The sequence below is a fragment of the Cydia splendana genome, chromosome 1 (assembly GCF_910591565.1).
Source record: "Cydia splendana chromosome 1, ilCydSple1.2, whole genome shotgun sequence".
Classification (NCBI taxonomy): Eukaryota; Metazoa; Arthropoda; class Insecta; order Lepidoptera; family Tortricidae; genus Cydia; species Cydia splendana.
Genome location: NC_085960.1, coordinates 31,738,505 through 31,766,372, shown reverse-complemented (window position 1 = coordinate 31,766,372; position 27,868 = coordinate 31,738,505). Strand labels below are relative to the sequence as shown.

The 27,868-nt window shown below is 39.9% G+C and overlaps 1 protein-coding gene across 1 annotated transcript; it reads left to right on the top strand.

Moving 5' to 3' along the window:
- The first annotated feature begins 6,705 nt into the window (after positions 1-6,705).
- On the top strand, positions 6,706-24,320 carry LOC134798392 (phospholipase A1-like). The gene is made up of 8 exons (XM_063770810.1): positions 6,706-6,898; positions 14,606-14,648; positions 15,336-15,445; positions 19,811-19,968; positions 20,792-20,940; positions 21,119-21,342; positions 22,373-22,535; positions 23,247-24,320. The coding sequence occupies exons 1-8, from the start codon at positions 6,706-6,708 to the stop codon at positions 23,314-23,316; spliced, it is 1,110 nt and encodes a 369-aa protein (XP_063626880.1). The 3' UTR covers positions 23,317-24,320.
- Positions 24,321-27,868: the final 3,548 nt, after the last annotated feature.

Genomic DNA, 27,868 nt, shown 5'->3' with positions numbered 1-27,868 from the left:
TTATCCACCATCTATTACCACCAGATATATCGGAGCGGCCGACGTACTCAAACATAAGTATAACACGCACTCTAACGCCTTGACAATAGAGGCGTGATCCCGCAACCTCCGCAATCCGTGCGTTTGTTCTAATCTAACCAATTGAATAAATTTGAAGCGTAAATTTTCCATATTAAATTTAGAATATCGCTCGCAGACGTCGTGAGGAAACCGGACTAATCTCAATAAGACCTAGTTTACCCTCTGGGTTGGAAGGTCAGATGGCAGGTGCTTTCGTAAAAACTAGTGCCTACGCCAATTCTTGGGATTAGTTGCCAAGCGGACCCCAGGCTCCCATGAGACGTATCAAAATGCCGGGACAACGCGAGGAAGATGATGATCGCTCGCAGACGTATCTGCTTGTTTAAAATTTAATAGAGGCGTGTTCGGATATTTGTGAGCACCTTCGCCGCTCCGCTCCTATCTGATGGTGACTATATATACATACGTACCTACGTACAAATTCAAGGTCTATGTTTACATTGATAATGATTGAAGTCAAAGTCGCCAGACACATTTTAATACCGTCGACAAACATGCGGGCGAGGTATGCGAAGCCAGGCTGTATCTCATGAACCGTGATAGACAGTTGAAATTTTCACACATGTATTTCTGTTGCTGCTATAACAACAAATACTAAAAACAGAATAAAATAAATATTTACGAGTAAGTGGGGCTCTCATACAACAAATGGAATGGAATGCGTACGGAACCCTTCGTGCGCGAGTCCGACTGGCACTTGGCCGGTTTTGTTCTGACTCTGGAGCACAGACCAACCCCTATAGACATAGCTTATAGGACGACTCGCGGCCTCCACTCGTGCGAGCAATAGCGCTTATAAAATATTTCACGCGCGCCGCTCCGATCAGTTGCGTCCAAATTCACGACCTGTTAACAGTGTGCGTGTGTTTACGAAAATAAATCGCAATTTATTCAAATCATGGGATTTTGCAGTGTGAAATTTATTTATTTATTTATTTAACCAACTTTACATTGACAGTTAAACCAAACATGCAAGTTATGGGTTACAAACATATGTACTTAAAACTAATTATAATAGACTTATCACTAAATTTACCTACTTAATATTAATAGTTGTGGGCGTAGATATTGACTCTAGATAGCGGGCTGCCGTGGCTAGGAATTTCGGTTCTGTTTGTGAGAATAAGTCAAGAGTGGGATTATGTAAAATAATATTATTAATGTGGTTAAGTGCGACGTATAGTGGACTAGTGACTAGTGTCATTGTGCTGGTCTTCGGAATTACGAATGGTGTGGCAAGTCACCTAAGACTTCCAGTTATAAAACAGATGGAATAACATTCCACAGGTAAGTCAAAATCACTATTTTGTTGAAAATTATTTCTTTTCCGCGGGGTTCATTTTATACTGGTCAATATGGTTGTACTGAGCGGCAGTGAAGTAGCCCGTCCTTTTCCGTCAACTTGAAAATGCAATGTGCTATCCCTTTCACGTCAACAACTAGTGATGTGACGGTGATGGTTTTGTCAATTGCGGTAAATTCGTGCTTTCGCTCGAACCATATTGTACCATTTTAAGAAATGTAAAAGATAATTGTGATTCTCTTTCATTTTTAATTGAGAATAAATAAAATTGATCTGTAAAATCTATAGTTTTAATTAGGTAGTTGGTAGTTTATCTTAGTGGGTATATGTAGTATGTAGTTTAGTTTTTAGTTAGTAGTACCATTATTGAGGTAGCATCAAAATAAGAAAATGATCATATTTTAGCAGGTTTTCAGAGCAACGCCCATGTGACATTCTCTTAGTTGCAAGCGCCATTAGTTAGTAGTATAGTTTCCATAGGCTGCGTTTGCCACCAAAGTGTATTTTTGAAATTCATGATTGATTTATTAATAATAAATGAATGATGTAATTTGTAATGGTTTGTGATAGACACATGTTGTGTGGGTTTGTTAGAATCCTCTAGGTGAGCAGTTCGGTGGGGGGGCACGAGATGGACCTGATGATGAACTTTGAAGAAGTGCGAGGGAACTCGGTGTTGGTTTGTGATAGACACATGTTGTGTGGGTTTATTAGAATCCTCTAGGTGAGCAGTAAGGTGGGGGGCCACGAGCTGGACCTGATGATGAACTTTGAAGAAGTGCGAGGGAAATCGGTGTTGGTTTGTGATAGACACATGTTGTGTGGGTTTATTAGAATCCTCTAGGTGAGCAGTAAGGTCTTGGGTCACGAGATGGACCTGATGATGAACTGAAATGGACTCCGACGAAATGTGAAATTTATTACACATTTATATTATTTTATATTTGTTTATGTTATTGCCGTAACCAAACTAATTTTACAGATGTGCTGGGATCATATACAAAATTGTCGCGTCGGTTTATTCGTAAACGTAGGTACTTAGATGCTTTAAATAGATTATGCATGGTTGTTTAGTATGAATTAGACTAGGAAAATACTACAGTATTTTTCATTAGCATGCATGCATTGGTGTATAGCGGCTTTTGCCTTTGTGTCAGTGACGTGGTGCCTCAACGGTACTACTGTAGAAAACAGCGTTAATAAAAACTGAATATCTGAGAGACCGAGCTTTGCACAGCAAACATAAAAAATCTAAAATGCGCGTTTTCCTAGAGTTAAAACGCCTCGCCTCCGTAAACCCCCATATAGCAAATTTCATCGAAATCGTTACAGTTTTTCTTATGTTTACAATCTTAGCTCATTAATAATATGCAAAGTAACATTTTTAGATACATTTTTAAAGTACCTAATGAATGATTATATTGTATGAATATTCTGAAGTAATTAATCTGTGGACTTTATTGATAACAATTATTTTACCACAACAGATTACGGTACCATTGGTACCAGTACCACTGCAAGTAATGAACATGTCCCATCCCTACGCTTACACGTGTCAGCGCGCCACGACCAATCGCAACGCCGGGAGCACCCCTCCCGCGCCTCACAGTTTGGTGATTTGCGTCGCGAACAAAATGGCCAATATTAGGTTTCTAGTCGGGTGTTCTGTGCTCTGGAGATATGACTGACCGGTGACGACCGGTCTGGCCTAGTGGGTAGTGACCCTGCCTATAAAGCCGATGGTCCTGGGTTCGAATCCAGGCAAGGGAATTAATTTATGTGATTAGCACAGATATTTGTTGCCGAGTCATGGGTGTTTTTTATATATTTCTTTTTCTATTAAGTATTTATATATTGTATGGATATATCGTCGTCTGAGTATCCATAACACAGGCCTTCTTAAGCTTACTGTCAGGCTTATAAATAAAAAACTGAAAATCATAATTAGATTCCAAAAAAAGTAAGAAAATGTTGCCACTTTTTACTAGCGCGTCTTGTATTTATGTAAAAATAAGTAAATAAAAGTACTTTTTAAATCGTAGGAGTAAAATTACCAATAAATAAATTATCTTAGCGTGTTTATTTATAAAAAGGAATTTACTATTTTGCAAACAAATTATTGCAGTGGCAACATTTTTTTTGGAATCTAATTATGATTTTCAGTTTAGTCAAATTGTGAAGGTATGTCCAGTATGTATAATATATGTATGACTGGAGGCAGTTTTATTAACTCCTGGAACCTGTCCAAGTGTCCAACACGCGGAAATCTTTTAAAACCAGGTTTTTTAGACACGTTCGCTTGTTTTACTAGCGTTATATGTATTTATAATTATAAACGACCGGTCTGGCGTAGCGGGTAGTGACTCTGCCTGCGAAGCCGATGGCCCTGGTTCGAATCCCGGTAAGGGCATTTATTTGTGTGATGAGCACAGATATTTTTTCCTGAGTCATGGATGTTTTCTATGTATTTAAGTATTGTATATTATATATATCGTTGTCCGAGTACCCACAACACAAGCCTCTTGGGCTTACCGTGGGACTTAGTCAATTTGTGTAAGAATGTCCCTATAATATTTATTTAATTGTATTTATAAACGCTATGCCCGCCATGTGGCCCTGAGGCCCTCTGCACTTTGACACGATGCTTCAACTCTATTACTATCAGATATATATATATATTAGTAGGTAATATAACACGAATCATCTCATTAACGCACAAAGCAAGGACGAAATACGTCCACGCGGCTTCTCGTAAATACACTTAAGTACCTGGACAAATACAGTTTTTTGTAAATACGTATCAAGGCTAAAGGTATGTATTTATGTCATGTTCCTACTTAGGGCGTTATCACACTAGCGATTTGTCTAGGATGACTAACGCCAGAACGGTCCGGGTCCAGGTCCGGGCCGACGCGTCCGCCATTTCATTTTTTATAGATAATAAGCGACTTCGAGCCTCGGTGATCACTGATCACGTCATCTATTCTATACGAAATCCTTTAATGAGCATCCTCACGACCGACGTGCTCGGCGTGGTTACGCAGCGTGTGCGTAACGTATTCGAAATTATTTGGCAAATTGGTAATAGGTACCTAACATGGATGTGTCGGGTCGGTTGCAACAAACCGTCTGACAGTAATACGTTCGCTAAAAAATATTGTATGCGAAATATTCACTGCTGATTATACCTTGATAAATAAGTTTGTCAATTGTGGTTTGGTGCAACTACTTTACTTAATTATCCGGGTGTCGCCGTCAGCGAATACGTCGAGATGGCATATGACATCATCATCATCACCACAATTAGCTGCAGTAACGAGTCCTAATCGTCCTGGCATACAAACTTGCTGCTACTTTTGGGTCATTCTCTGAGAATATGTCTGCGGTTGCGTGCCATTGCCACGGCTCTTTTCATACATTTTTTATGGGTCGCGGCAATTAAACCGCAGACATATTTTTTGAGAATGATCCTTTTATGCAGCTGCTACTTTTATGCTGGTTACATGTGCAGGTAATTACCTATCTACTATGGATTACATTTACGTCATAGGTTATGTATAGTGGGGACGGTGTCGCGACGAACTCTGCGCATATTATCGCATCGCTCGCTATGTGATGTGATAGAGTCTTTACTGATGTGATGTGATAGAACACTTAGATATTCGCGCGGAGCCTCGAACTCCCATAATGTTTAAAACAGTAAATATTTTACAATTGAACAATAGAAACGATACCTGTCTGATGTCTGAATAAAAATATTGTTCTCCTCGATTCACACCATGCAAATGACAATGAAATATTACTGATCAAAAATCAAAATAATTATTTCTGTGATATCATGCAGTGTGTCAAGGTGCTGATACCGAGCCCGGTATAAAATGAGTACAAGGAAAATATCATATGTATCGCAATAATCCGGCAGTCTCGAAATGATCGCCGCCGCGTTTGTGTGTGTGCTGGTGTTGGGGTCGGGTGCTGCCGGCGCCGGTGTGGACGGTGGTGAGTCACGATTGTCGTCTCTTAAGTATACGCGCGCGAACGCTCCGGACGAACACTGTGTAGTTTGGACGGGTTGATGCTGAAGGACAAAACATGAATGTATAATAATTTTCATATGGTAGCCTTGGTCCATATCACCTTCCGAAATTGGCGCCGCAAAGCACGCCCTACAGTCACAGATCCCAATCTGGTGGTTTAATGTGTGTTGCGTGTCACATTTTGTTTTAATGAGAGAGTGAGACGCACTGACATTGGACAAAGAAATTGGATAGGTGGAATACCACCCTAAGGTATTCGAAACCACAGTTAGGTACAGTCACCACACGGGATTGTTATGCCATTTAGGGCTCTTGCTAAATTGGAAAGTCTATAGAGTAAGTATTGAACAACCAATTTAACTAGGACCCTAAATGGCGCAACAATCGCGGAGCGTGATGGTACTTTGGCTAGACCTGAGGGTCTACTGCGAAAACCGAAATTTCATTATTACGAGTAGGTATATGCTTCTCTATCGTTCGAAAGAGTGCAGATACAGTCAGGGTCAGGATAAGAACTTTCCTTGGCATAATTACAAAAGTGGACGCCGTTTTGTTTATTATAATTGTAACTGCCGGTTTGACTGCTATCAATTAATCTTTAATCTCTGATTTGTGTTGTATTGTAATAATGTGATATTTACGCCGTTTGCGAAAGGGCGACCGCAAGAATGAAACTTATGCCAACAATAAGAATACACGTCGTGGTTTATTGTTATTGCGTTACGATATATGATATTGTGTATTTCGTTTCTTTATACCACCAACGTAAGCGACAGCATAAAGTCAGCAGCAGAAGTTGCTAAGCGGGCCAAGTGTTCAAAATAGTCTTGACGCGACTTTATTGTTAAGAGAACTAGTAGTTCGCCCCGAACTGAGAACTCGCGGTTAACCAAAAATTATATAGCGATTGTTGTTGCACCTACTTATAGGTACTCTTATAGTGCGACATAAAATAATAGAAAATAAATTAGGGCGCCACTGGACGCGATTCTACGGCGGCCGCTAAACCTCCTAATTTTATTTAGGCGTCGCTAAACCACTTTGCTATTCTATGAGCAGCTGTCATAATCAAATGACAACACCAATTTGAATCTGACGTTTCTTAATTTAGGCGGTCTATTCAATTTAGGTTTAGCTGCTTAAATGCTATTCAGTACATGTCTTTTTTAAACAAAAACATAGAAACGTCAAGCTAAACTGACTAATTTTAGCGGCGAATAAAATAGTCCCGTTTAAAATACGATAACACAAAAAAGTCAAGTTTTGCAGAATTTATTTTTCGAAATGGATGAAGAATACGTCATAGCTGCTGTGGTGGCCGAAGAGAGGGAGTATGGCGAGGGCGAGGGTGAAAAAATTTATTTGAAGAGGTTGCGAGACGGGTCTAACCCATTTGACCGGTCCGAGCGGAAGTTCCGTAAACTGTTTAGGCTGTCGCGGGCCATGGACCGTCACGTAGTGGACACTACAAATTATAGTAAGTTGATCTTCCAAGGCTCTTACAACAGAATTTGCAGCTGTTTTCGTGGGTCTGATTATTTTAGCAGCTTCAGTTTCAGCGCAGTGGATGCGGTAAGGCGTTGTCGTTACGGTGCTGTGGCGATATTTGTACGGTACCTAAACTTCTCCATTCTCGAAAGTGGTAACCGGAGTTCTGCGTTGGCGTTACACTCAGGTCCCATGGAACACGAATGCAGAACGCCGGTAACGGCTCTAGAGTCGACGGCTAGAACGAACTCGAGACACAATTTGAGATGAAGAAAAGAGGAATTCATTTCTTCATCTCAAATTGTTTTCACCTTATGTCACATCATATTAGTAAATAAACATGCTTACCTCTTGCTAACATCAAGTTAGCATGGAGATGCTCTACGAGCACCTCCTGTTGCGTTTTATTGCTCCGCTTTCGCGACACCGACATTTTCCACGTTTTCCACAAACAAAACCAAACAAATTGGAATACAAACAAAGTTTACAAACTTCTTCGTACTTGACAGCAGTGGCCTATTTTATAAAGCTACAAGTTACAATTTACAAGCGGAAGTCTCTTTCTAACCCTATGTGTTAGAACGAGACTTCCGCTTGTAAATTGTAACTTGTAGCTTTATAAAATAGGCCACAGATTTTTTTAAATGTTGCCTATTAAAATTTGATTAATTATTTTTAATTACATAATTAAAAAGTAACGTTTTAGTGGTCTAAGGTGTGTACACTAGTGTTAAATATATGTAATGGAATAAAATTCATTAAATTATCATATTTCACTCAAAAGAAAATACGATTTTACAGTTTTTATACAGATATCATTCATTCATTCGTTCACTTATTTTTTTAAAGTGGCAACACACTCAATTCAACTTAGAAATTTTAGAATCCGTCTAAAATCTGGCTAAATTTAGTCAGCTTGACGTTCTGGAATAGCACTTGTTAAATCCGCCGTCTAAAATATGATTAAAACTTAGACATTTTAATTTTAGGCTATTTAGGCGATGTGCACGTAGAATCGCGTCCACTTTCTACGTAACTGTCACATTTTTGACGTAAAATGCTTACACATGGCAACAATTTAGTATGGACATTTTTGAGTTCCATTTTATTTAATTTCTACTATTTTATGTCGCTCTATAGGCGGCAATGGATCAAAGATCGCGTGGATTTATTGCAAGGTCTGTGGAGCCCTTAACTGATAGATTTAAGCAAAGAATGGACGCGATTCTACGTGCACATCGCCTAAATAGCCTAAAATTAAAATGTCTAAGTTTTAATCATATTTTAGACGGCGGATTTAACAAGTGCTATTCCAGAACGTCAAGCTGACTAAATTTAGCCAGATTTTAGACGGATTCTAAAATTTCTAAGTTGAATTGAGTGTGTTGCCACTTTAAAAAAATAAGTGAACGAATGAATGAATGATATCTGTATAAAAACTGTAAAATCGTATTTTCTTTTGGGTGAAATATGATAATTTAATGAATTTTATTCCATTACATATATTTAACACTAGTGTACACACCTTAGACCACTAAAACGTTACTTTTTAATTATGTAATTAAAAATAATTAATCAAATTTTAATAGGCAACATTTAAAAAAATCTGCTGTCAAGTACGAAGAAGTTTGTAAACTTTGTTTGTATTCCAATTTGTTTGGTTTTGTTTGTGGAAAACGTGGAAAATGTCGGTGTCGCGAAAGCGGAGCAATAAAACGCAACAGGAGGTGCTCGTAGAGCATCTCCATGCTAACTTGATGTTAGCAAGAGGTAAGCATGTTTATTTACTAATATGATGTGACATAAGGTGAAAACAATTTGAGATGAAGAAATGAATTCCTCTTTTCTTCATCTCAAATTGTGTCTCGAGTTCGTTCTAGCCGTCGACTCTAGAGCCGTTACCGGCGTTCTGCGTTCGTGTTCCATGGGACCTGAATGTAACGCCAACGCAGAACTCCGGTTACCACTTTCGAGAATGGAGAAGTTTAGGTACCGTACAAATATCGCCACAGCACCGTAACGACAACGCCTTACCGCATCCACTGCGCTGAAACTGAAGCTGCTAAAATAATCAGACCAGTGCACTTAGGACCTTTAAATGTGGTGGCACCGTCCCCGCTCGTAGCGCATCGCCTTCACACAGAGTGTCCACTACGTGACGGCCCATGGCCCGCGACAGCCTAAACAATTTACGGAACTTCCGCTCGGACCGGTCAAATGGGTTAGACCCGTCTCGCAACCCCTTCAAATAAATTTTTTCACCCTCGCCCTCGCCATACTCCCTCTCTTCGGCCACCACAGCAGCTATGACGTATTCTTCATCCATTTCGAAAAAGAAATTCAGCAAAACTTGACTTTTTTGTGTTATCGTATTTTAAACGGGACTATTTTATTCGCCGCTAAAATTAGTCAGTTTAGCTTGACGTTTCTATGTTTTTGTTTAAAAAAGACATGTACTGAATAGCATTTAAGCAGCTAAACCTAAATTGAATAGACCGCCTAAATTAAGAAACGTCAGATTCAAATTGGTGTTGTCATTTGATTATGACAGCTGCTCATAGAATAGCAAAGTGGTTTAGCGACGCCTAAATAAAATTATAGTGTAAACAACTTTATTTACGGTATTTGACACATTATGACTGACGTATATAGAGATGTAACTAACGCAAATCGATTGTCACAGCAAGCGATTACGATTGGATGGCACATAGACTGAGGTATCGAATTGTGACGTATAATGATTTTTTATTTGAGATTTAAATAAAGCTAAAATTATATGTTTTTCCCGCAAGGTAAATGCATTTAATACATCGACCTAGTAGGTCGCACCTATCGTCAAAATTGAAACTATCGGAATATCCATTTCCTCATCAATAATCAAATATACCTAATAAATAAATAATCATTTCGAATAACAATTAATCCCACGTTGTAGTATTATGTAATCTTGTGTGGTATAATAAGCTTTAGTCGGGCCTGTCAGTTAGAACAAAATTTTGACAGTTCCTAACAACTGACAGGCCGATACCGTCCTGCGGATTGTTAATCAGTGGGCCCCTGAAATAAGTTTGCGCTTTACATAATTCTTAAATTTATTAATAGATAATTCGGATAAGGGAGAGAGGAGGCTTTTGCCCAGTAGTGGGACAGACACATATGAAATGAAATGAAATTAAATATTTTTATTTCGAACAAAACAAACAAACAGAACAAAACATTTATAGCTTTCTATAATATAACTACGACGAACTGCACCAATACAAAAACTTTACTTTCAAACGTCAATACCGGATCGTTCAGAAATCGATACACTATCTATTCGAAAGTAAATATAATAAATTTAATAATGCTTTGTTGCGACCTAAAATGAAATATTCATATCGATTTACTTAGACGACTACCGATTCATAACGGTGGTGTCCGGACAACACTAAAATTAAAAAAAAAAAGACGTAGAACGTAAACGTTCGCAGTGCAGTTGTTTTCCTTTGTGATTTCAATGTGCAAGACATTTTACGTAGTGTTGCTGTAGTGAGTGACAGACGTCAAATACCGTAAATAACGTTGTTTACACTATAGGTTTAGCGGCCGCCGTAGAATCGCGTCCAGTACTAATGTATGATATATAGCTGGTCAAGCAAATCTTGTCAGTAAAAAAAGGCGCGAAATTCAAATTTTCTATGGGACGATATCCCTTCGCACCTACATTTTTCAAATTTGCCGCCTTTTTCTACTGACAAGATCTGCTTGACCAAGTATAGTTGGCCAAGCAGATCTTGTCAGTAGAAAAAATAGAAGAGTTTTTTTAGAGTGCGTTTTTCTACTGACAAGATTTGCTTTTTTGTATCAATTTTGAAGCGCCATTTACAAGTTTAGCGTTAAGTAATATAGATGGCGCTATTTTTTCGAATAAAAGGGCTTCGTATACGGCTGCCCCTCCCCTGGATTTAAGTCACCACCATAGAGATTAAAATAAACTGTATCTGTGCTAAGCCGAAATATTAAATGTCAAATGCATATAATATGTTTATTCTATTTTATTTTTATCTTGCTAATTATTTCAAAATGGTAAATTTAAAAACGATATTATAAAAGTGTAAGTCGAGCACTTTCATTTGATACTAAACTCGACCATGTTTCTTGCAAAAAAATGACCAGAATAGCAAGACCTCTCACAAACAGCTTTTTGGCAAGCTAAGCTCTTCTTGCTCAATAGCCCCTTGATCGGGCCTGCTCATAATTTAATGACTAAAATATAATGCCCTCGACTACACGTTTACCCAATTTCATTTAAATTAGAACAAATTTACTTAAGTTATTGAGTATCAAACTATCTTCTGACAGTTCAGCTTAAAAACATCGAAATGCCGGGACGTGCCGCTAGCCAGCCGCGTGTTCAAAGTCGAATGTAAGAACTTCGCTTCGCTTCGCTCGCTCGTTCGATAAGAGCGTGTCAAGGTAATTTTGAACACCTCGCCCGCTTAACAACTTCTGCTGCAGACTGTACAGCGCGAACACAAACCACGAAGTGAATTGTTCAACAGTTTTTTTATCATTACATAGGGGTCATCCATTAATTACGTCACACGAATTTCTAGGTTTTTTTACCCCTCCCCCCCTCCTTGTCACACTTGGTCACATTTGGCAAACCCCTCCCCCCTGGTGTGACGTCACATTTCTTCAACGAAATCGGCAAATTTTTATTTAATATTTTATCAAAATATTTTTGTCAAAAGAAATATTTGTAATTTTATAACCCTAAACTGATTAAGAAAAAAAATTCAACGAATAAAAACGATCATCGTTTCAAAACCTTGTTATTTAAATGATAATTAGTGTATAAATAATTTAAATACATTTTCGGTTACTGATAGATATGAGCGCCGCGCCGGCGCGCCGCCGCCGCCGACAAAATTTTCGCGCCGCCGCCGCCGACGTTGCGCTATCGGCGTGGCATCGGCGTGACCTTGTTAGATACTACTACTTTAAGTGTCAGATAATATATATTTTGTCTAGTTTAGATCTTTAACGGCGCCACTCCGAATAGCTGAAATACATTCAATAGGTATTTTAGGTCCATATACAGTGAAACCTGGATAAGTGAGACTTCAAGGGACGAGCAGATTTGTCTCATTTAAAGAGGTATTCCACTTACCCAGGCTCTCAGTTAGCCAGGTACAAATAAATTTCTGTCTCATTTACAGAGGGTTCCATTAATAGAGGTGAGAATAGAGTATATTTCAGTTATAGAGGTGGTTAACAAGGTATTTTGTAATTATCTTTAAATATAAATAAGGTAAAATAATCCTTATCCCTAAATATTTTTTAAGTCTGTTTAAATATTTCTTTGAATTTATTTTGAATGATTCTCCAAAGGATAGATATTTAAAAAAAAAAAATTTGATACGGACTTCATTGCGTCTTAGATATTTATTAAATGAAAATTTGTTTATTCGTGTTACTTATCAAGATTTCAGCTTTCGTTTCTATAGTTTTAACTACATAAAGTATCTAATCAAACTTGAAGTTGTTTAGACACAATAGGGTATTTTCCTACTAGTCAAATCAGTTACTTTTTAAGAACTGTCAAAACGATTTTCTAATATGGAATTTATATGAAACATTACATCGTGACGTCACGGTCAACTCACCTACTTTTTATATCTCTATCCGATTTATTAAATAGAACTTGTGTTTAAAAATAACTCCTATCTGTGTTTTTCTTATAATTATCTGATGCTTTATTTCATTCATGGTGTAAAATAATTTATTTTAAATACAGTATAATACCCTATTAAGCAAATGCGGAATTTGTGGATAGACTAAGAGTTAGTAAGAATACGGAAATTGATGAATAAATTCCAAGTTAGAGAGGTCATAGATTGACGTTATCTCAGATACAGAGGTCAATTCCTATAAAATTCTAAAAAACAATTAGGAAAATGTAATCTTTTAAATATAGTCTCAGTAAAAGAGGTAAAATACACTCTTTGTCTCAATTATAGAGGTAAATGTGACTATAAAATCACAACAACTAATCCAAGTTATAGAGGTTCCTTTTATCTCACTATACCTCTGTTAGTGAGATAAAACGAACCTCTATAACTGGGATTAGTTGTTGTGATTTTCAGTGCTAAAGTGTCGGGACCGCACCATGAGTCCCAGCTATAGAGGTTTCTCACTTATCCAGGTCCACTTAACCAGGTTTCACTGTATATCAAAAATATCGATGTTAAATTCATTTTTTTTTCTCTCCGGTAATCATGCTACTAGTCTTAGGACTCTTAGGGCAACGAAATTACAAATTTTGCCAGCTGGTTAGCTCATCCGTCATTTACCGTGAAATTAACCATTGCAAACATGGTTGAATGTTTCTAAAAGGTGCAAAAAGGGGTCAATTTCAGGTATTAAGCGTTTTCACGTCCAAAGAACCGACCGTTGGCTTCGCACGGAAGAGCGTCGGAAACGGTATCGGGTCTCATTTAAACTTGGCAATTGTTAAAATTTCAAGCTTTGCTCTCTCGCAGCTCAATCTTTGGACTCGCATCGCTCGCATGGAAGTAAGCCGCTATATGAACCTCCAAGTCTTCGGCCCTGTTTGGGACTCAACTTTCGGCCTCGCTTTTACAATGCTTGGTCATTAGTTTTTGTCCGATCTTAGCTCCACTGCAGCACGGCCTTTGCCCTCGCACGAATGCGCCTGCAGGAAAGCTCCAGGTCTTTAACACTATGGCCTCGGTTTTTATCGGCCTTCGAACTTGCTTACACTGGACCACTAGTTCAATTCCAAGCTCTGCTTTCTTGCAGCTTGGCCTTCGACCTCGCACAGAAGCGCGCCGTAATCGGCGCTCCAGGCATTCGGCCGTCAGCCAAGCTCACACTTGGCGTTCGATTCTAAACTGTATTCTTACTTGCAGCTCAGCCTCTGGCCTCGCATGGGGAGGCGTCGGACTCAGGTCTCCGGTGTTAGGTGGAGCTCGGCCTCGGGTCTCACTTTTTAATGGTTAATGACGGAGCTTGATTTTCCTCACTTCGGCTCTTAGGACTGTCGACAATGACTGCTTCCCTGGTGATACAGTCAATCCGCTACATTTTACTTAGCATAAAAGATAAACCGCTTGTAAAGATCTTCCCGCCAGGGCCTCGCCAAGAATAAAACCGCCTCTGATGCCGCGCGATACCGTTTATACTATGTAAAACTATTTCCGTACCTTTATTCAATAAATTATCCTTGAAATTGAAAAATGTACTTAATTTATAACTTTCTTACAGCAAAAACATGCTTTTTCGGTAAAATTTTGCTTTGAATTATTTTTTCATTAATCTAAGGAGTTTCAAGGCCACGCCGCCGATTCGCCGCCGCCGCCGACCGATTTTGACCGGCGCGCCGCCGCCGGCTAAATGCCTATCGGCGCTCATATCTAGTTACTGATGAAGTTAAAGTGACGTCACAAAGTTTATGACTCCCCCCTCCCCCTTGTCACAACATGTCACATTTTCTTGACCCCCTCCCTCCCCCTAAACGTGTGATGTAATTAATGGATGACCCCATATGTCCGACATTATTTGGAGTTACTTAACTGTGATGTAATAGGTACGAACATGAAACACTAAGAATTGCGACTACTATTTCACAAGCCATGAGCGGCAAACCTTGACCTTATGAACTTGCTAAAAAGATTCCCTTTTTTTCCAGCTGAGGAAGAAGATCTCATCCCGAAATTTAGATTTTATTACAGGTTAGTAAATTTTTTTTACCATGACGGTGGCAAGCGTGCGACCCGCCGCCTGATATTACGCAACCTCCACAGCCCACAGCTTATGGGCCCTTGCAAGTTGCAACTAGTGGAAATACATCCGCGTAGCCGAAGGACCCCGAAATGCGCGAATGACCCGGTTTTCGGACCTTCTTTTTTTAGAGCGCTTTATTTTACCTATTTAAAATTACCTACTGTAGGTAACGCCGTAACTAATGTAGATACTACTTACCTACAGTAGGAAAAGCTAAATGGTCGCCATAGACAACTTACTCGAGCCCAATAATCAAGACAAACCACCGTGCCAACCATAGGGACTGCCCGTTGGAGGGTCTTCTGGCCACCTTATTATATGCTTATTAAATAGTAAGTACATTACTATTACTAATAATAATAAGGTGATCAAGGTCCCTAATATGGATGGCACGGTGGTTTGTCTTGATTATTGGGATCATGTAAAAGGGCTATTAAGGATGACTCACCCTAGACCGGGTCGGGCCCGGACCGAAGCGTCCGACATGTCATTTTCTATGACGGCTGATCGGTGATCACGATCACGTGGTGCTTTCCATAGTAACCGAAGCGCCGGAAGCTCCGGCCCGGTCTAGCGTCAGTCATCCTTTAAAGTGGAGTCTGTTATTGTATTAATTACTGTCGTGTTTTTCGCAGAGCCATGGAGGCCTACATGGAGCTGCCGCTGGAGACAGCGGAGCGCATTCTGTCGACACCTTGGCATAATGCCTCGCGCACCAATGTAATCTTCGTTCATGGCTTCACGGGTGTGTACTTTAGTTATGGTCGTTTCTCAAAAAGTTGGCACCGCCAGGTTAAAATTTATGTTTTTCAAAAATTTTGCGTTTTCGCATTTTTTTTTATTGGGATCGTTAAAAGGCAACTTAAACTATTAGAAAATGTGGAAGGGAAGCAATGTGGATGTGGAAGGTTTGGTGCAACATAGGCACATGCAGTTTTGGTCATCCAACTCGTCTTGGTGAGCACTTGGGAGAGCAGTACCCAAGATAGAGCTGATGCTGAACCCTCGCAGTACCTACTGGAACTCAGGTTTGATGCAACATAGACACACGCTGTTTTGGTCATTCGACACGTCTTGATGAGGACTTGGGAGGGTAGTACCCAAGATAGAGCTGATGCTGAATCCTCGTAGTACGAGTGGAATAGACTTGGTTCATCATAGGCATACGCTGTTTTGGTCATCCAACACGTGCTGGGAGAGCAGTAGGTACCCTAGATAGAGAAATTGCCAAATCGCCAAACGTGAACTATGCGTCGTTGAAGAGTTCCGTTCTGATCTTCATCAGCAGTTCCACTTCATCAAATGTCACTTTTGTGAATGTATATGCTTGATTTGTAAATAAAAACACAAAAATCACTATATGTATGCCTTTAAGATTTGAGGAGTTCCCTCGATTCTTCATGGATCCCATCATCAGAACTGGGTTTTGACAAAAACGGGACCAATCTGTATGCATATACATACAATCAAAAAAAGAATTTTCAAAATCGGTCAGGTAAACAAACGTTAAGCATTGAGGTTTCAGATTATCATCATCATTCGCTTGCCCTTGCCCCATTCATTTGGGGTCGACGCAACATGTCTTTTTCTTTTGATCCATACCTCTCTCTCTCGCCCGTCATCTGATCACACAATAAACAAAATGAGCATGTTTTCACCTTTTTACAAAACATTTTAGTAAATGTCTAAAACTAAAAACCCTCATAAGGTACCTTTTACCGTGGGACGTCACAAATCTACTTACGACATTAGTGTAACAATTTTTTTTTTCATAAAAAAACCCAGGGAGGAAAATGGGGTCTACGTTTGTATGGAGAAACAGTTGTCCACTAACGACTTGATAAACATAATCACTGTTTCAGTATATTATATGTAACGCGGATTTTAAATATTTATCGTTCACCTGTCATATGGCAGGTGAATGACGCTTCATTCACCTGCCAATGCATCATTCACCTGACTTTTTTGGACAGGTTAACGAGACTTAAGACAAAAGTACACAAATTTGAATAATATGCAGCTTTAACCGACAGGATAGTTTTTATTCCTAAATTAACACACAAAAGCGATATAACCGCTATATATAATTATATAGTTACGAGTATTAGTTGTGGTATCAGTGACATTAACCTGCCGCAAAATCTCATCCACCTGGCAGTTTTAGCCAGGTGGACGATATGCAGGTGATGGGGAAAATGGCAGTTATATCGTGAATATACAAAATGTATTAGCTTGATGAACTCCATACTTAGGAATATAAAACTAAACTATTGATTACGTTACATATCTTAATAGTAATGCGATAGGTTACACAATTAGCAAGATATCGACGCCAGGATAAAGAGTACTTACCCATTACAAACTAATTTCCGATACTTTGTCGTTTGTGTTTTATTTGCAAAGCACAATAACCACGTCTTCGTCCTACCAGGTAATAGCTGATGAGTGACGGCTTCGGCTCGTGCGGAGTGAGACGGGATAGGTGCGGTCAGGGTTATACAATCGTCGTGAACGTGACGCGCCAGGTGAATGTTAAGAATTGCCTTGGACAAACTTTGAAGCCGAATAACTTAAAATATAAGTATAATATTGTTATGCGATAGTAATATTTTAAAAGTTAAGGATATATGTTAATATTAGCTGTGCCCGCGGCTCCGCCCGCGTGGAATTCGGTCTGTTCTGTTTTTCTCCCTCTCCCCTGGAGGCGGAACTTGAAGTAAAGGTTGACAGATGGATATGCTAGAGGACTGTAGTAGTCCAGATAAAATATTTTACAATTAGGTACCACTAAATAAAACTACCTACACTCCAAAATCAATAGTTTTTTTCGCCCTTATTCAAATTTTACACGTGATTTAAACGACAGAGTAGTAGGTGTATATCGGACGATACAGTAAGGTAAACGCGCGCGACCGAAAGCGAAGCGGCCTGCCTGGCTAGAGCGCCACTCACCGTGGTCTTCTTCAGATTCCTGAGGAAGACCACGTGCCCCTTGTAACCTCAATGCGGTGCGAGACTTCTGATTGATGATTCTATTTTTTTCGGGAAGGCATGGAAATGCGTATAAAATGCGAGTCCCAAATCGTTTGACTCCGCAAACGACCAGTGCCGGATTAAGATATTTTGATGCCCTAAGCATTTCTAGAACATGGTGCCCCCTCTCCCTAGGGTCATCAAGATTATATTAAATTTTTTTGGTAAATTGAGTGACGTTCATTGCCGCATTACTGCTGAGTATGGAAATCAGTCACATATTTTATCACGAAAATTGACCGTCCTGCAGCAGTAACGTTGCAACAGAGTAATGCTACTGCAGTCGCCACCCGAATATCACCTTTATGATATCTTAGAATGTTGTTGAAAACGCGAGCGAAGCGAGCGCGAAATTTTTTCGATATAAAAACGCAATTTGATAGACAGTTGTACATTTTTACTTTTAGTATGGAAATCAGTCACATCATTTTATCACGAAAATTGACAGTGCTGCAGCAGTAACGTTGCAACAGAGTACTCGTAATGCTGCTGCAGTTGCCATCCGAATATCACCTTTATCATATCTTAGAATGTTATTGAAAACGCGAACGAAGCGAGCGCGAAAATTTTTCGATATAAAAAACGCAATTTGATAGACGTTGTACATTTTTACTTTTAGTCCCAACCAGGCGCGAATCCAGGATTTCATACAGAGAAGGGATGGGACAGTTTTCTATCAGCGTAGCTTCGCATAGGGCTCGATATTGAAGGGTCTCAGCGAGGTTGTTTTCATACAGAAAAGATGCAAGAAAGCAGAGCTTGGAATTGACCAAGTGAATTGAATTGGCGAAATGTGAGCTGTTCACTTGATACTCTTGACAGCTGACAGATGATGTTTCTTGACGGTTTTGAACGAGAACCACAGACAAAAATTAATTTTTACCGACTTGGCGCGTAGAATGAGCGTTAACTAAAAAGATTGCCTCTTGGCTAGGTTATTATAAACATTATCGACCAGTCGCTCGCGATCGTAGAGATCGAATCGATAAGGAGCGAATGTAATTTGGCTACGGGCCCAGCTGCGAAAGAGGAAAGCTTGGATTTGGATCCACGCCCAAGTGTAATTAAGGCAGAAGATCAACTTTGCCGTAAGGCAAGAAGGCCTCGCATGAGATCTCACGCCGAACTGCAAAAGAGTGGCTTGAAATCGAATCTATGCATGTAATCACGACTTTTCTACTGCTCGCTCTTTGGCTTCACTCGAAAGCGCTACTTGATAGGATGCTTTTAGTTTTCGGCTTTCACGGGGCCCCTGAGACCTAACTGCCAAAGTGTTATCACTTTGACAGTTAGGTCTCAGGATCGCGGCTAAGGAGCAACTCGCCTTGGCCGACAAATCTGGCGTGCAAGAGAGCAAAATTCGCTATAAAATCGGTAACCTATGTCGAAAAAATCGGTTGGCCGCAAGCCCGAAAGCAAGATTATTTCCATGACTTTAAGGGCCTCCGCGTAAGGTCAAATCGGATGCCTACGTTGGAGATGTTCATACGTACCCTCACTCTCTTACTAGTATGGAAATCAGTCACATCATTTTATCACGAAAATTGACAGTGCTGCAGCAGTAACGTTGCAACAGAGTACTCGTAATGCTGCTGCAGTTGCCACCCGAATATCACCTTTATCATATCTTAGAATGTTATTGAAAACGCGAACGAAGCGAGCGCGAAAATTTTTCGATATAAAAAACGCAATTTGATAGACGTTATACATTTTTACTTTTAGTCCCAACCAGGCGCGAATCCAGGATTTCATGCAGAGAATATATGCCTTGTTAACATGTTTAAGTGGTCTGTGTAACCTACACAACCTACCAACCTGGTTAAATTGGTACCCACCAACAGGCATCTAAACCTTATATATATATCGCAGCAGTAAGGTGATAAATTGATAATGTGCTGACGATCATGGCTACTAGTAGTAAACGTAAGTAAATCACAAAATTAATACATACCTCTTTATGAGTACACAGAGCTTCTTATAATTTATGGTTTGAATTTTTACGGTCATTCTCCCATATATTTTCATACAAAATTCGGTGATAAGAGTCTACAAACTACAGAATGTGTTGTGTGTGTAGGGAAGCCAACGGGTCCGGCTGTGACGGCGCTAATGGAAGCGTTCCTGGAGCGCAATGACAGCAATGTAGCTCTACTGAACTGGGAGGGGCTGGCAGCCGCCGTGTCGCCGGACCTCGCCAGCTCCTATCTCAAATGGGCTGCACCTAATGCTCGGAAGGTAGGCTAATAGTGTTCCATGGCCCACAGCAATGTAGCGTTGATGGCGGAGGCTGACGCCTAGCCTCACTGATTCTGACCTCAAATGGGCTGCGTTGCGTCTTTTTAATCTCTCATACAAAACGGGGAATCGAACCTGGTCAATATTCTTTATGTAATCGCGTGTAGTACCAAGAAAACAAAAAGTTATTAAGTGTTCCATTTTCAAATTTTAAATAAATTGGCACGCCCGCTGAACTAATGCGTTCTAATTTTAAATAAACGCAATTTGTAATGCATAATATCGATGCAGATAAGATATGCATAAGTGGTATATTCAGATAAAATATTCATAATGATGAGCGATTCATATAAATGACAACATTGTACAAATTATTTAAATTGTGGGCATTTCAGTCTAATGTTTACACAAGATTTCATAGCAAAATTTGGTCCTTATACTTTCAGGATCAACACACAAACAAACACTATACGCAATTACTTATATAAATAATATTGACCAGGTTCGATTCCCGGTTATGTATGAGAGATTTAAAAAGAATTTAATGCCATTATTATTAAATCTAAAATCGAAGCCATGGTTCCTAAGAACAGATTTCGCTATCTCTCATAGTTTCTGACTTCTCCATACTGACCCATTTGGATTGATCACTCTGTATATATAAAACGTAGTGGTTATGGTGGTGGTGGTGTGTGTAGCTTAGTTTGCCATGAATAAATGATTTGTATTTCTAAAAAAATCCTCGCTACGTTGTAACACCGACCTTGGTGAGATATTCTAAATAAAAATATTGCTCCCTTCCAATATAAGTGTTATTTTTCAGTTGGGCCGACGTCTTGCGGACGCGCTGGCGCGGCTGTCTGTAGGGGGTATGAAGCTGGAGCGCACGCAGCTGGTGGGGCACTCGCTGGGCGCGCACGTGCTGGGCCTGGCCGGGAACGCGCTGCGCCAGGATGGGATGCTGTTGCCCTGGTAACTGTTATAGCTGGGCTGAAGCTGGGGCGCACGTGCTCAGCCTGGCCGGCATTGCCGGCAACGACTCTCTAAATACTAATCCAATCATCCTGCATTCATAACAATTTTGTATTATTTCTACAGAGGCCGGGACAATTTTGTCTTTTACCCACTATCTATTGTTGTTATTGTACAGGATAACAGCCTTGGACCCTGCAGGCGTGGGGTTCAAGGGCAAACCTGAAGCGGGGCGGCTTCACGCCGGCTCAGCAGCAGTGGTTGTTGCGGTGCATTCCGACCCTAACAAGTATGGATACCGGCGTGCCTTGGGAACGGTGGACTTCTGGCCGAATTACCGGCCCGGGACTGTGCGTCAGCCCGGCTGCCCTGAGAAGACGGGAAAGAGATTCTCACCTGAAGGTAAGTTTTTAAACTTGAAACTCATACTTGTATTGAACTGTGGTGAACGGTGGCGGATTTGCAGTCTTGGCCGCCCTAATAGGCCCTGGTAAACACTAGCCGCCCTTTTTCTCAGCACCCACCATATAGACTGCCCCCCCTCATATCTGGCCCGGGCCTACTGTGCCTTACGGCAAATCCGCTGAACGTGGGGCAATCCCTACTCCTAACGAGTATAGAAACCAGCGAACCATAGGGGCGGTATTAGCCTTCTGGCTGAATTACCGACTCGGAGACGTGTGCCAGCTCGGCTGCCCGAAGAAAGTTCTCGCGGTTCTCTTCATTACTTTCATTAGGCAATTCTTAAAAATTGTCTTAACATGCAATAAGGTAGTTATCGCACTCCGACCCCAGCCTGCAAATATGGCTGCTGGCGCGCCGTATTAGCGACGGTAGACTTCAGGCTGAATTACCGGTCCGGGACAGAGGCCCGGAGAAGACGGGAAAGAGGTTCTCATCTGAAGGCAAAACTTTTAAAACTTGCATTGAAACAGCTAGGAATATTAGGGACAAGTTTGAAAACCATATCATTGAAAAATATGTAAGCTTTTGGTATACACAAAAATGTGAGCTATCGAGCACACATTAAAATTATTTCATTAAGATTAACTGCTATTACAATATCAACTAATCTACGTTCGTTCGTACGTAACGTAGCAGTAAACTTTACTGCTTGGTTCGATAGGCTCATATGGATCTGTTTAAAGCATTGAACGTTAATGCAATTTCAATTATTTTAAACGATTTTTTTTCTCAGTGTAGCTTTGAAAAACCAGTTGTTGTGTTTGTGAAGTTGAAATATACCGAATTAATCAGCAAAGACACATGAATAAAACTCTACATCTACTTTTTTAATTATTGATGTGTTTGGTTGCGTTTTTATTAGTCCTGCTTAACAAAGGCCTCCCTTCCATGTTTCCGTTGCTCTTGCCCTTGCCGCTTGTTATAACAACTACGCTGATAAATGGCCATAACAAAACATTTTGTGCAGACTTATGCAGTCACAACCGCAGCTGGCAGTTATTTGCGGAGGCGGTGGCGCGGCCCGGTACAATCGTCGGCAGTCGTGCGAGGAACTATAGAGAGTGGAACTATTATTCCACATCCCAGAGGAACGCCTCTACGCTAGATCTGGACGCCTACGGGAAGACAATGTAAGTAATTCGAAGGTGGTGTAAGACTTAGCTTGTATAAGTACGTTTTTGTCAGTGTCAAAGGCGCAGCCCGGTGAGCTTTGCAGCAGTCGCGCGAGGAACTATAAATACTTGAAGAGTAATTCTCCACATCTACTCCACAACCCAGAGGAAAGCTGCGCTAGATTTGGACGTCTACGGGAAGATGTTGTAAGTGATTCAAAGATATTGTCAGTATCAATGGCGAGGCCCGGTGAGTGCTTAAGTCCCTTACGACAATTTCCCCATTTTGAAAAAAATCCAAAAAGTGGATCAACAAAAAAAAGCAATTTACCTAATCATAGAATCGTTACAAAATTTCACGAGAATAGGTTGAGAATTGCAACCTGTACAAGAGAACATCCGGACATACGAAAGCATACTGCCCGAGTTAAAACGGAGGCCTTCGCTAACGCTTCTATCAATAAACGTTTAGACTGCAGCGGTCGGCAACCTTTTTTTGCGTAGTTTTAGTAGCGTAGTTAACGATGAGTATGTTGACGCGGGCCGCACTTTGTTAATATTTATGACTTTATCAGACATTGTCGTTTCTCAATTTTACATAGCCAGAGAGGCTCGCAGGCCGCAAGTGACAGTTTCACGAGCCGCATGCGGCCCGCGGGCCGCAGGTTGCCGACCGCCGGTTTAGAGTGACAATAAATCAGCTAAGTAATCTTAATGTGCGTGTTACAGCGTTCCGGGCAACTACTACTTCATCACGATGGGCGCGCCGCCGTACGGCATGGGCGAGGGCGGATTCTAATCCATGCCTCGTTATGGACGATTCTAACAAGATCGAGTCGAGCCGCGAGTGCGTATAACGAGAGTAAAAGAAATTCCAAATTGACCCTTACAGCAGTTATACTATACCATATTTAAGTGGCAGCCGTGCACTACGCGTGCTGACTTCTAAATTTAATATGGATTGTACCTACTTAACTATTGTCGTACAGAAGGTTCGCCCGACTTCGGGCTTGTCTTCGTAGTCAGAGGAAATACAAAAAACCTTTACAAATTATTTACCTAAACTTTCCTAAAGAATCACTCTATTAATAGGTGAAAATCGAATGAAAATCCGTTCAGTAGTTTTTGAGTTTATCGCGAACATAGACAGCCAGACGCGGGCACTTTGTTTTATAAAATGTAGTGATATTCTCTTTGAACAAAATTAAATTGGGTAAAATACGTTTTATAGTTATAAATAATATTATATTTAAGAAAGTGAAAAAAGCATTTACTTTCTTCAACTGGCAATTAGCTAATTTAGAGGGCTCTAATATCACCATAAATCTAAATAAAATCTGTGATTAAATTGGAGATTGACCCAATTACATTTCTGATCAAATTGGTCGATTTGATCATGCCGTCTGGATACCGACTATTACCACAGAATAAATAATAGTACTGCCGTATAGAAAGGAAACTTCCTATAAAACCGAAGTTTGACAGCGGTTCAGGGTCGAATCATGCTGTCCCTTTCTAATAAATGGCACTATCCGTTTCGGCTATTTAGGGTTGTCAAAATTCAAGCCATTATCTTATCTGTGGTCTTGCACGCAAAGGGACGTCAAGTTGTGTCAACCCTAATTGTTCGGAGCAATGCTAAGCCGAGTGGAGCCGAGTTTGGCCGAAGTCAGGAGTTTCGCACCCCTGCTATTACGACATCAACAACATGATGGTGTCGTTCCAAAACTATTCTGCCCCAAAACCCACAGAATCAATTGCACTTTTGTTCCGTTTTGATGCATTGGTGACGCCTATTTTGTGTGATATCTAAACCGATCATGTAGAATTACCTCCGTAAAATTTAACCATTTTTGGTAACTAACAGAATTATAGGTACTTACAACAAAATCGTGTGCAATTTTATTTCACCTGTTATGGAACGATCCCTTGCTACGAATACGAAGGGGAATACCCTTCGAAGTGCTTTTACAACAAGGACCTTTAACTTACTGGATGTCCCGTCCAATGACGTTATTCATAAACGTTTGTGAAATCTAATGCCTATAGATAATAGTGTGAAACTCCTTTTAAGAGCATCAACTCGCAGAGAGATTGCGCACCGTGTTTAGAAGACTACCAATTACAAGTGTGACGGCATTCAAGCTCTAAATCGCGCCTCAACAATATTACGACATCCAGCTTGAAATAAGGTCCTTGTTTTACATGTGTACCTGGGGTTCAGCCTCAGCCCGACGGTCTGCATACATCTATCTCATTGGCAGTTTGGTACGGATTCAAGCAGCCTGCTGTTCTATAGCTAGAGGTACGGTTTACGATTCCTTTTTGTTACTCTTTAAATAATCTGAGTGGACTAGACTAGAAGGTAATAAAATCGGATGTTTAATTGTTTATTATTGTTATATTTACTTTGTTTATTTAGCATTAAAGAAAGGTTCTTATCGTGTCCTTTTACTCTTTTTATTGAAAAACGCTTTTAGAAAAATAGTAATTATTAATTATAAACCAAAATAAAGTACTAATGATCATATAAGTACCTAGTACCTATACCTACATATGTTTTAAAGTTGTTGCATATTTGCTGCTGTTACCTTTATTTTTCAAAAGTGTTTTTAATAAAATACACGCCAATATTATTTACTCTTTTTTTAATACTAAAAATATGAAGAGATCTATAGAGTTTGAGACAAGCGATTGCCTACGAGTTACTAGAGCTTTTAGAGGTAAGAATTATTTCCGCAATAATGACCCTATTATGTAGGTATATGGAAATGATTGATAGGATTTTTTTGTATTTATTTGTTTAGATCCCAAGTGAATGTGTAGGTTACTGGGTTAAAGGGCTATTTTGAATTTTGTTGTCCTATTTTTTATTTTTCTCAGAATTTGATATTTGGTGGATAGATAGAGTTCCCTGATAAGCAGAGATAAGCGCTGGTGGCCTAGCGGTAAGAGCGTGCGACTTTCAATCCGGAGGTCGCGGGTTCAAACCACGGCTCGTACCAATGAGTTCTTCGGAACTTATGTATGAAATATCAGTTTATATTTACCAGTCGCTTTTCGGTGAAGGAAAACATCGTGAGGAAACCGGACTAATCCCAATAAGGCCTAGTTTACCCTCTGGGTTGGAAGGTCAGATGGCAGTCGCTTCCGTAAAAACTAGTGCCTACGTCAATTCTTGGGATTGTCAAGCGGACCCCAGGCTCCCATGAGCCGCGGCAAAATGCCGGGATAACGCGAGGAAGAAGAACAGGGTGACCACTCTTTACTATAACCCAAATTCCCTGACTTTTCCCGGTTTTCCAGGCGTTTTTTCAAGTTTTTCCCTGACCATAATCTTAAATGTAATAAATATAAAATATGTAATTGGAATACATTTTTGAGTTTTTGCAGAATCTGAATTAGTCCAGTCATTATATCCAAAAAACCGACCCTACCCGTGAATAATCAGTTGTTGGATTTTTTTTTTGTCACTGGGAGTGTACATTCAAAAAGTAGTGTTCAGGCTCCTGTGTATATTCGAAAAACGGTTTTTCTTGAATAACTCGGCCATTTTTGATTTTACAGTAAAACCGTGAGGACAAAAATTTTAGGAAATTTGATTCTCTACAAGTTTGGTCCTCACAATTTTTCTTCTAGGATCGATATTTTGGAAATTAAATTTGAAAAAAGAGACTAATTCAAAATATTTTCATCATCTACTAGATACGAGCGATAGAAATTGGGAATCTAGTGGTAAAGTGGTATTGACCACTCGATTTCAATTCTATTAGTAGAATTTAAACGCCTAGTAGTGGAGATATCATTTAACGAAATACACGAAATCGAGTGGTCGAATTTCAAAAATCGGCCCCCTGGACTTAAATTTTCTATCTTTTTGTGTAGCTCCTCCGTGTACAAAAAAAAATGATCCACGCGGCTCGTAATGCTCACTTTACGTTACGAGCCGCGTGGATCATTTTTTTTCAATATTTATTTTGTCTATACCGCCGTGGTAGGATATAGCGTTACCTATTATTAACTTATTTAGCGGCAAACGTACGACCCCAATTTCATAGAAAACCGCAAATCGATGTACGGGGTTAGCCGTTTGGCACACGCATACTAGAGATCAAAATAAAATTTTTGACCCGCAGTTCCTAAAAAAAAATCCATAGGAGGGGAGTGCTGAGTCATTGTTTTTTTTTTATGAGAAAAAAAATTTTTTTAGAAACCAATCGTGTATGGTAGGGTTAAAGAGGTATTCCCCGTTGGATATATGGATATTACGTATCATTTTATGATTAATATGCACCGTATCTGCAGTACAGTTCCATTAAGTCTCGTAGAATAGATACTGAAGTAGGACTGTATCACTTAGTATTATTGAAAAATTAAAAAAAAATACTAAATGAAATTATTTTCAAAATTGCTTTATTAGGGTTAGATATGAGGATATCACGTATCATTTGAGGTATATTGTACAAAAAAAATCAGCCATATCGTATCTGGAGAAGCCCAAACTTGGTATGTTTTGAAAATTATTTTTGTTTTAATTTAAAAAAAATGGCTGAAATGTAATGATGTGATTTAGAATCGCCTCAAAAAGCTTTTCTGAAAAAAAAATTTTCCCTCCCATACAAAAAAAACAATGACTCAGCACTCCCCTCCTACGGGAAATATTTTTAGGAACTGCGGGTCAAAAATTTTGTTTTGACCTCTAGTATGCGTGTGCCAAACGGCTAATCTACAGATTAGCCGTTTGGCACACGCTTGGGGTTTTTAAAGTGAACAGGTTAGCACATTCACTGCCCCCGACGCAAATGTGCGTCCACCGTCATACAAGTTTGGGGCTGTCCATAAATTACGTCATCGATTTTTGACGATTTTGGACCCCCCCCCCCTATAATCATCCAAAAATCATGCTTCAAATGACCCCATTTCCTCCTACTTCATGCTACCGTCATCCGATGTCCAGACCCCCCCCCCCCTAATTTGAAATGACGTAATTTATGAATAGCCCCTTTGTTCCTAGGCCACGCCCTCTGGCAGTGAATGCGTTAGACTAATTATAGTAGATATATAATATTTGCAGATTATACATAGATTATAGATATATAATGAAGCGATGGTGGCCTAGCGGTAAGAGCGTGCGACTTTCAATCCGGAGGTCGCGGGTTCAAACCCCCGGCTCGTACCAATGAGTTTTTCGGAACTTATGTACCTACGAAATATCATTTGATATTTACCAGTTGCTTTTCGGTGAAGGAAAACATGATGAGGAAACCGGACTAATCCCATCAAGGCCTAGTTTCCCCTCTGGGTTGGAAGGTCAGATGGCAGTCGCTTTCGTAAAAACTAGTGCCTACGTC

Excerpts from the sequence above, each read along its gene's own strand:
- LOC134798392 (XM_063770810.1), top strand. The coding sequence starts at position 6,706 with ATGGATGAAGAATACGTCATAGCTGCTGTGGTGGCCGAAGAGAGGGAG. Across the intron at positions 6,899-14,605 it reads AGTGGACACTACAAATTATA|CTGAGGAAGAAGATCTCATC; the intron begins GTAAGTTGATCT and ends CTTTTTTTCCAG. Across the intron at positions 15,446-19,810 it reads CTTCGTTCATGGCTTCACGG|GGAAGCCAACGGGTCCGGCT; the intron begins GTGTGTACTTTA and ends TTGTGTGTGTAG.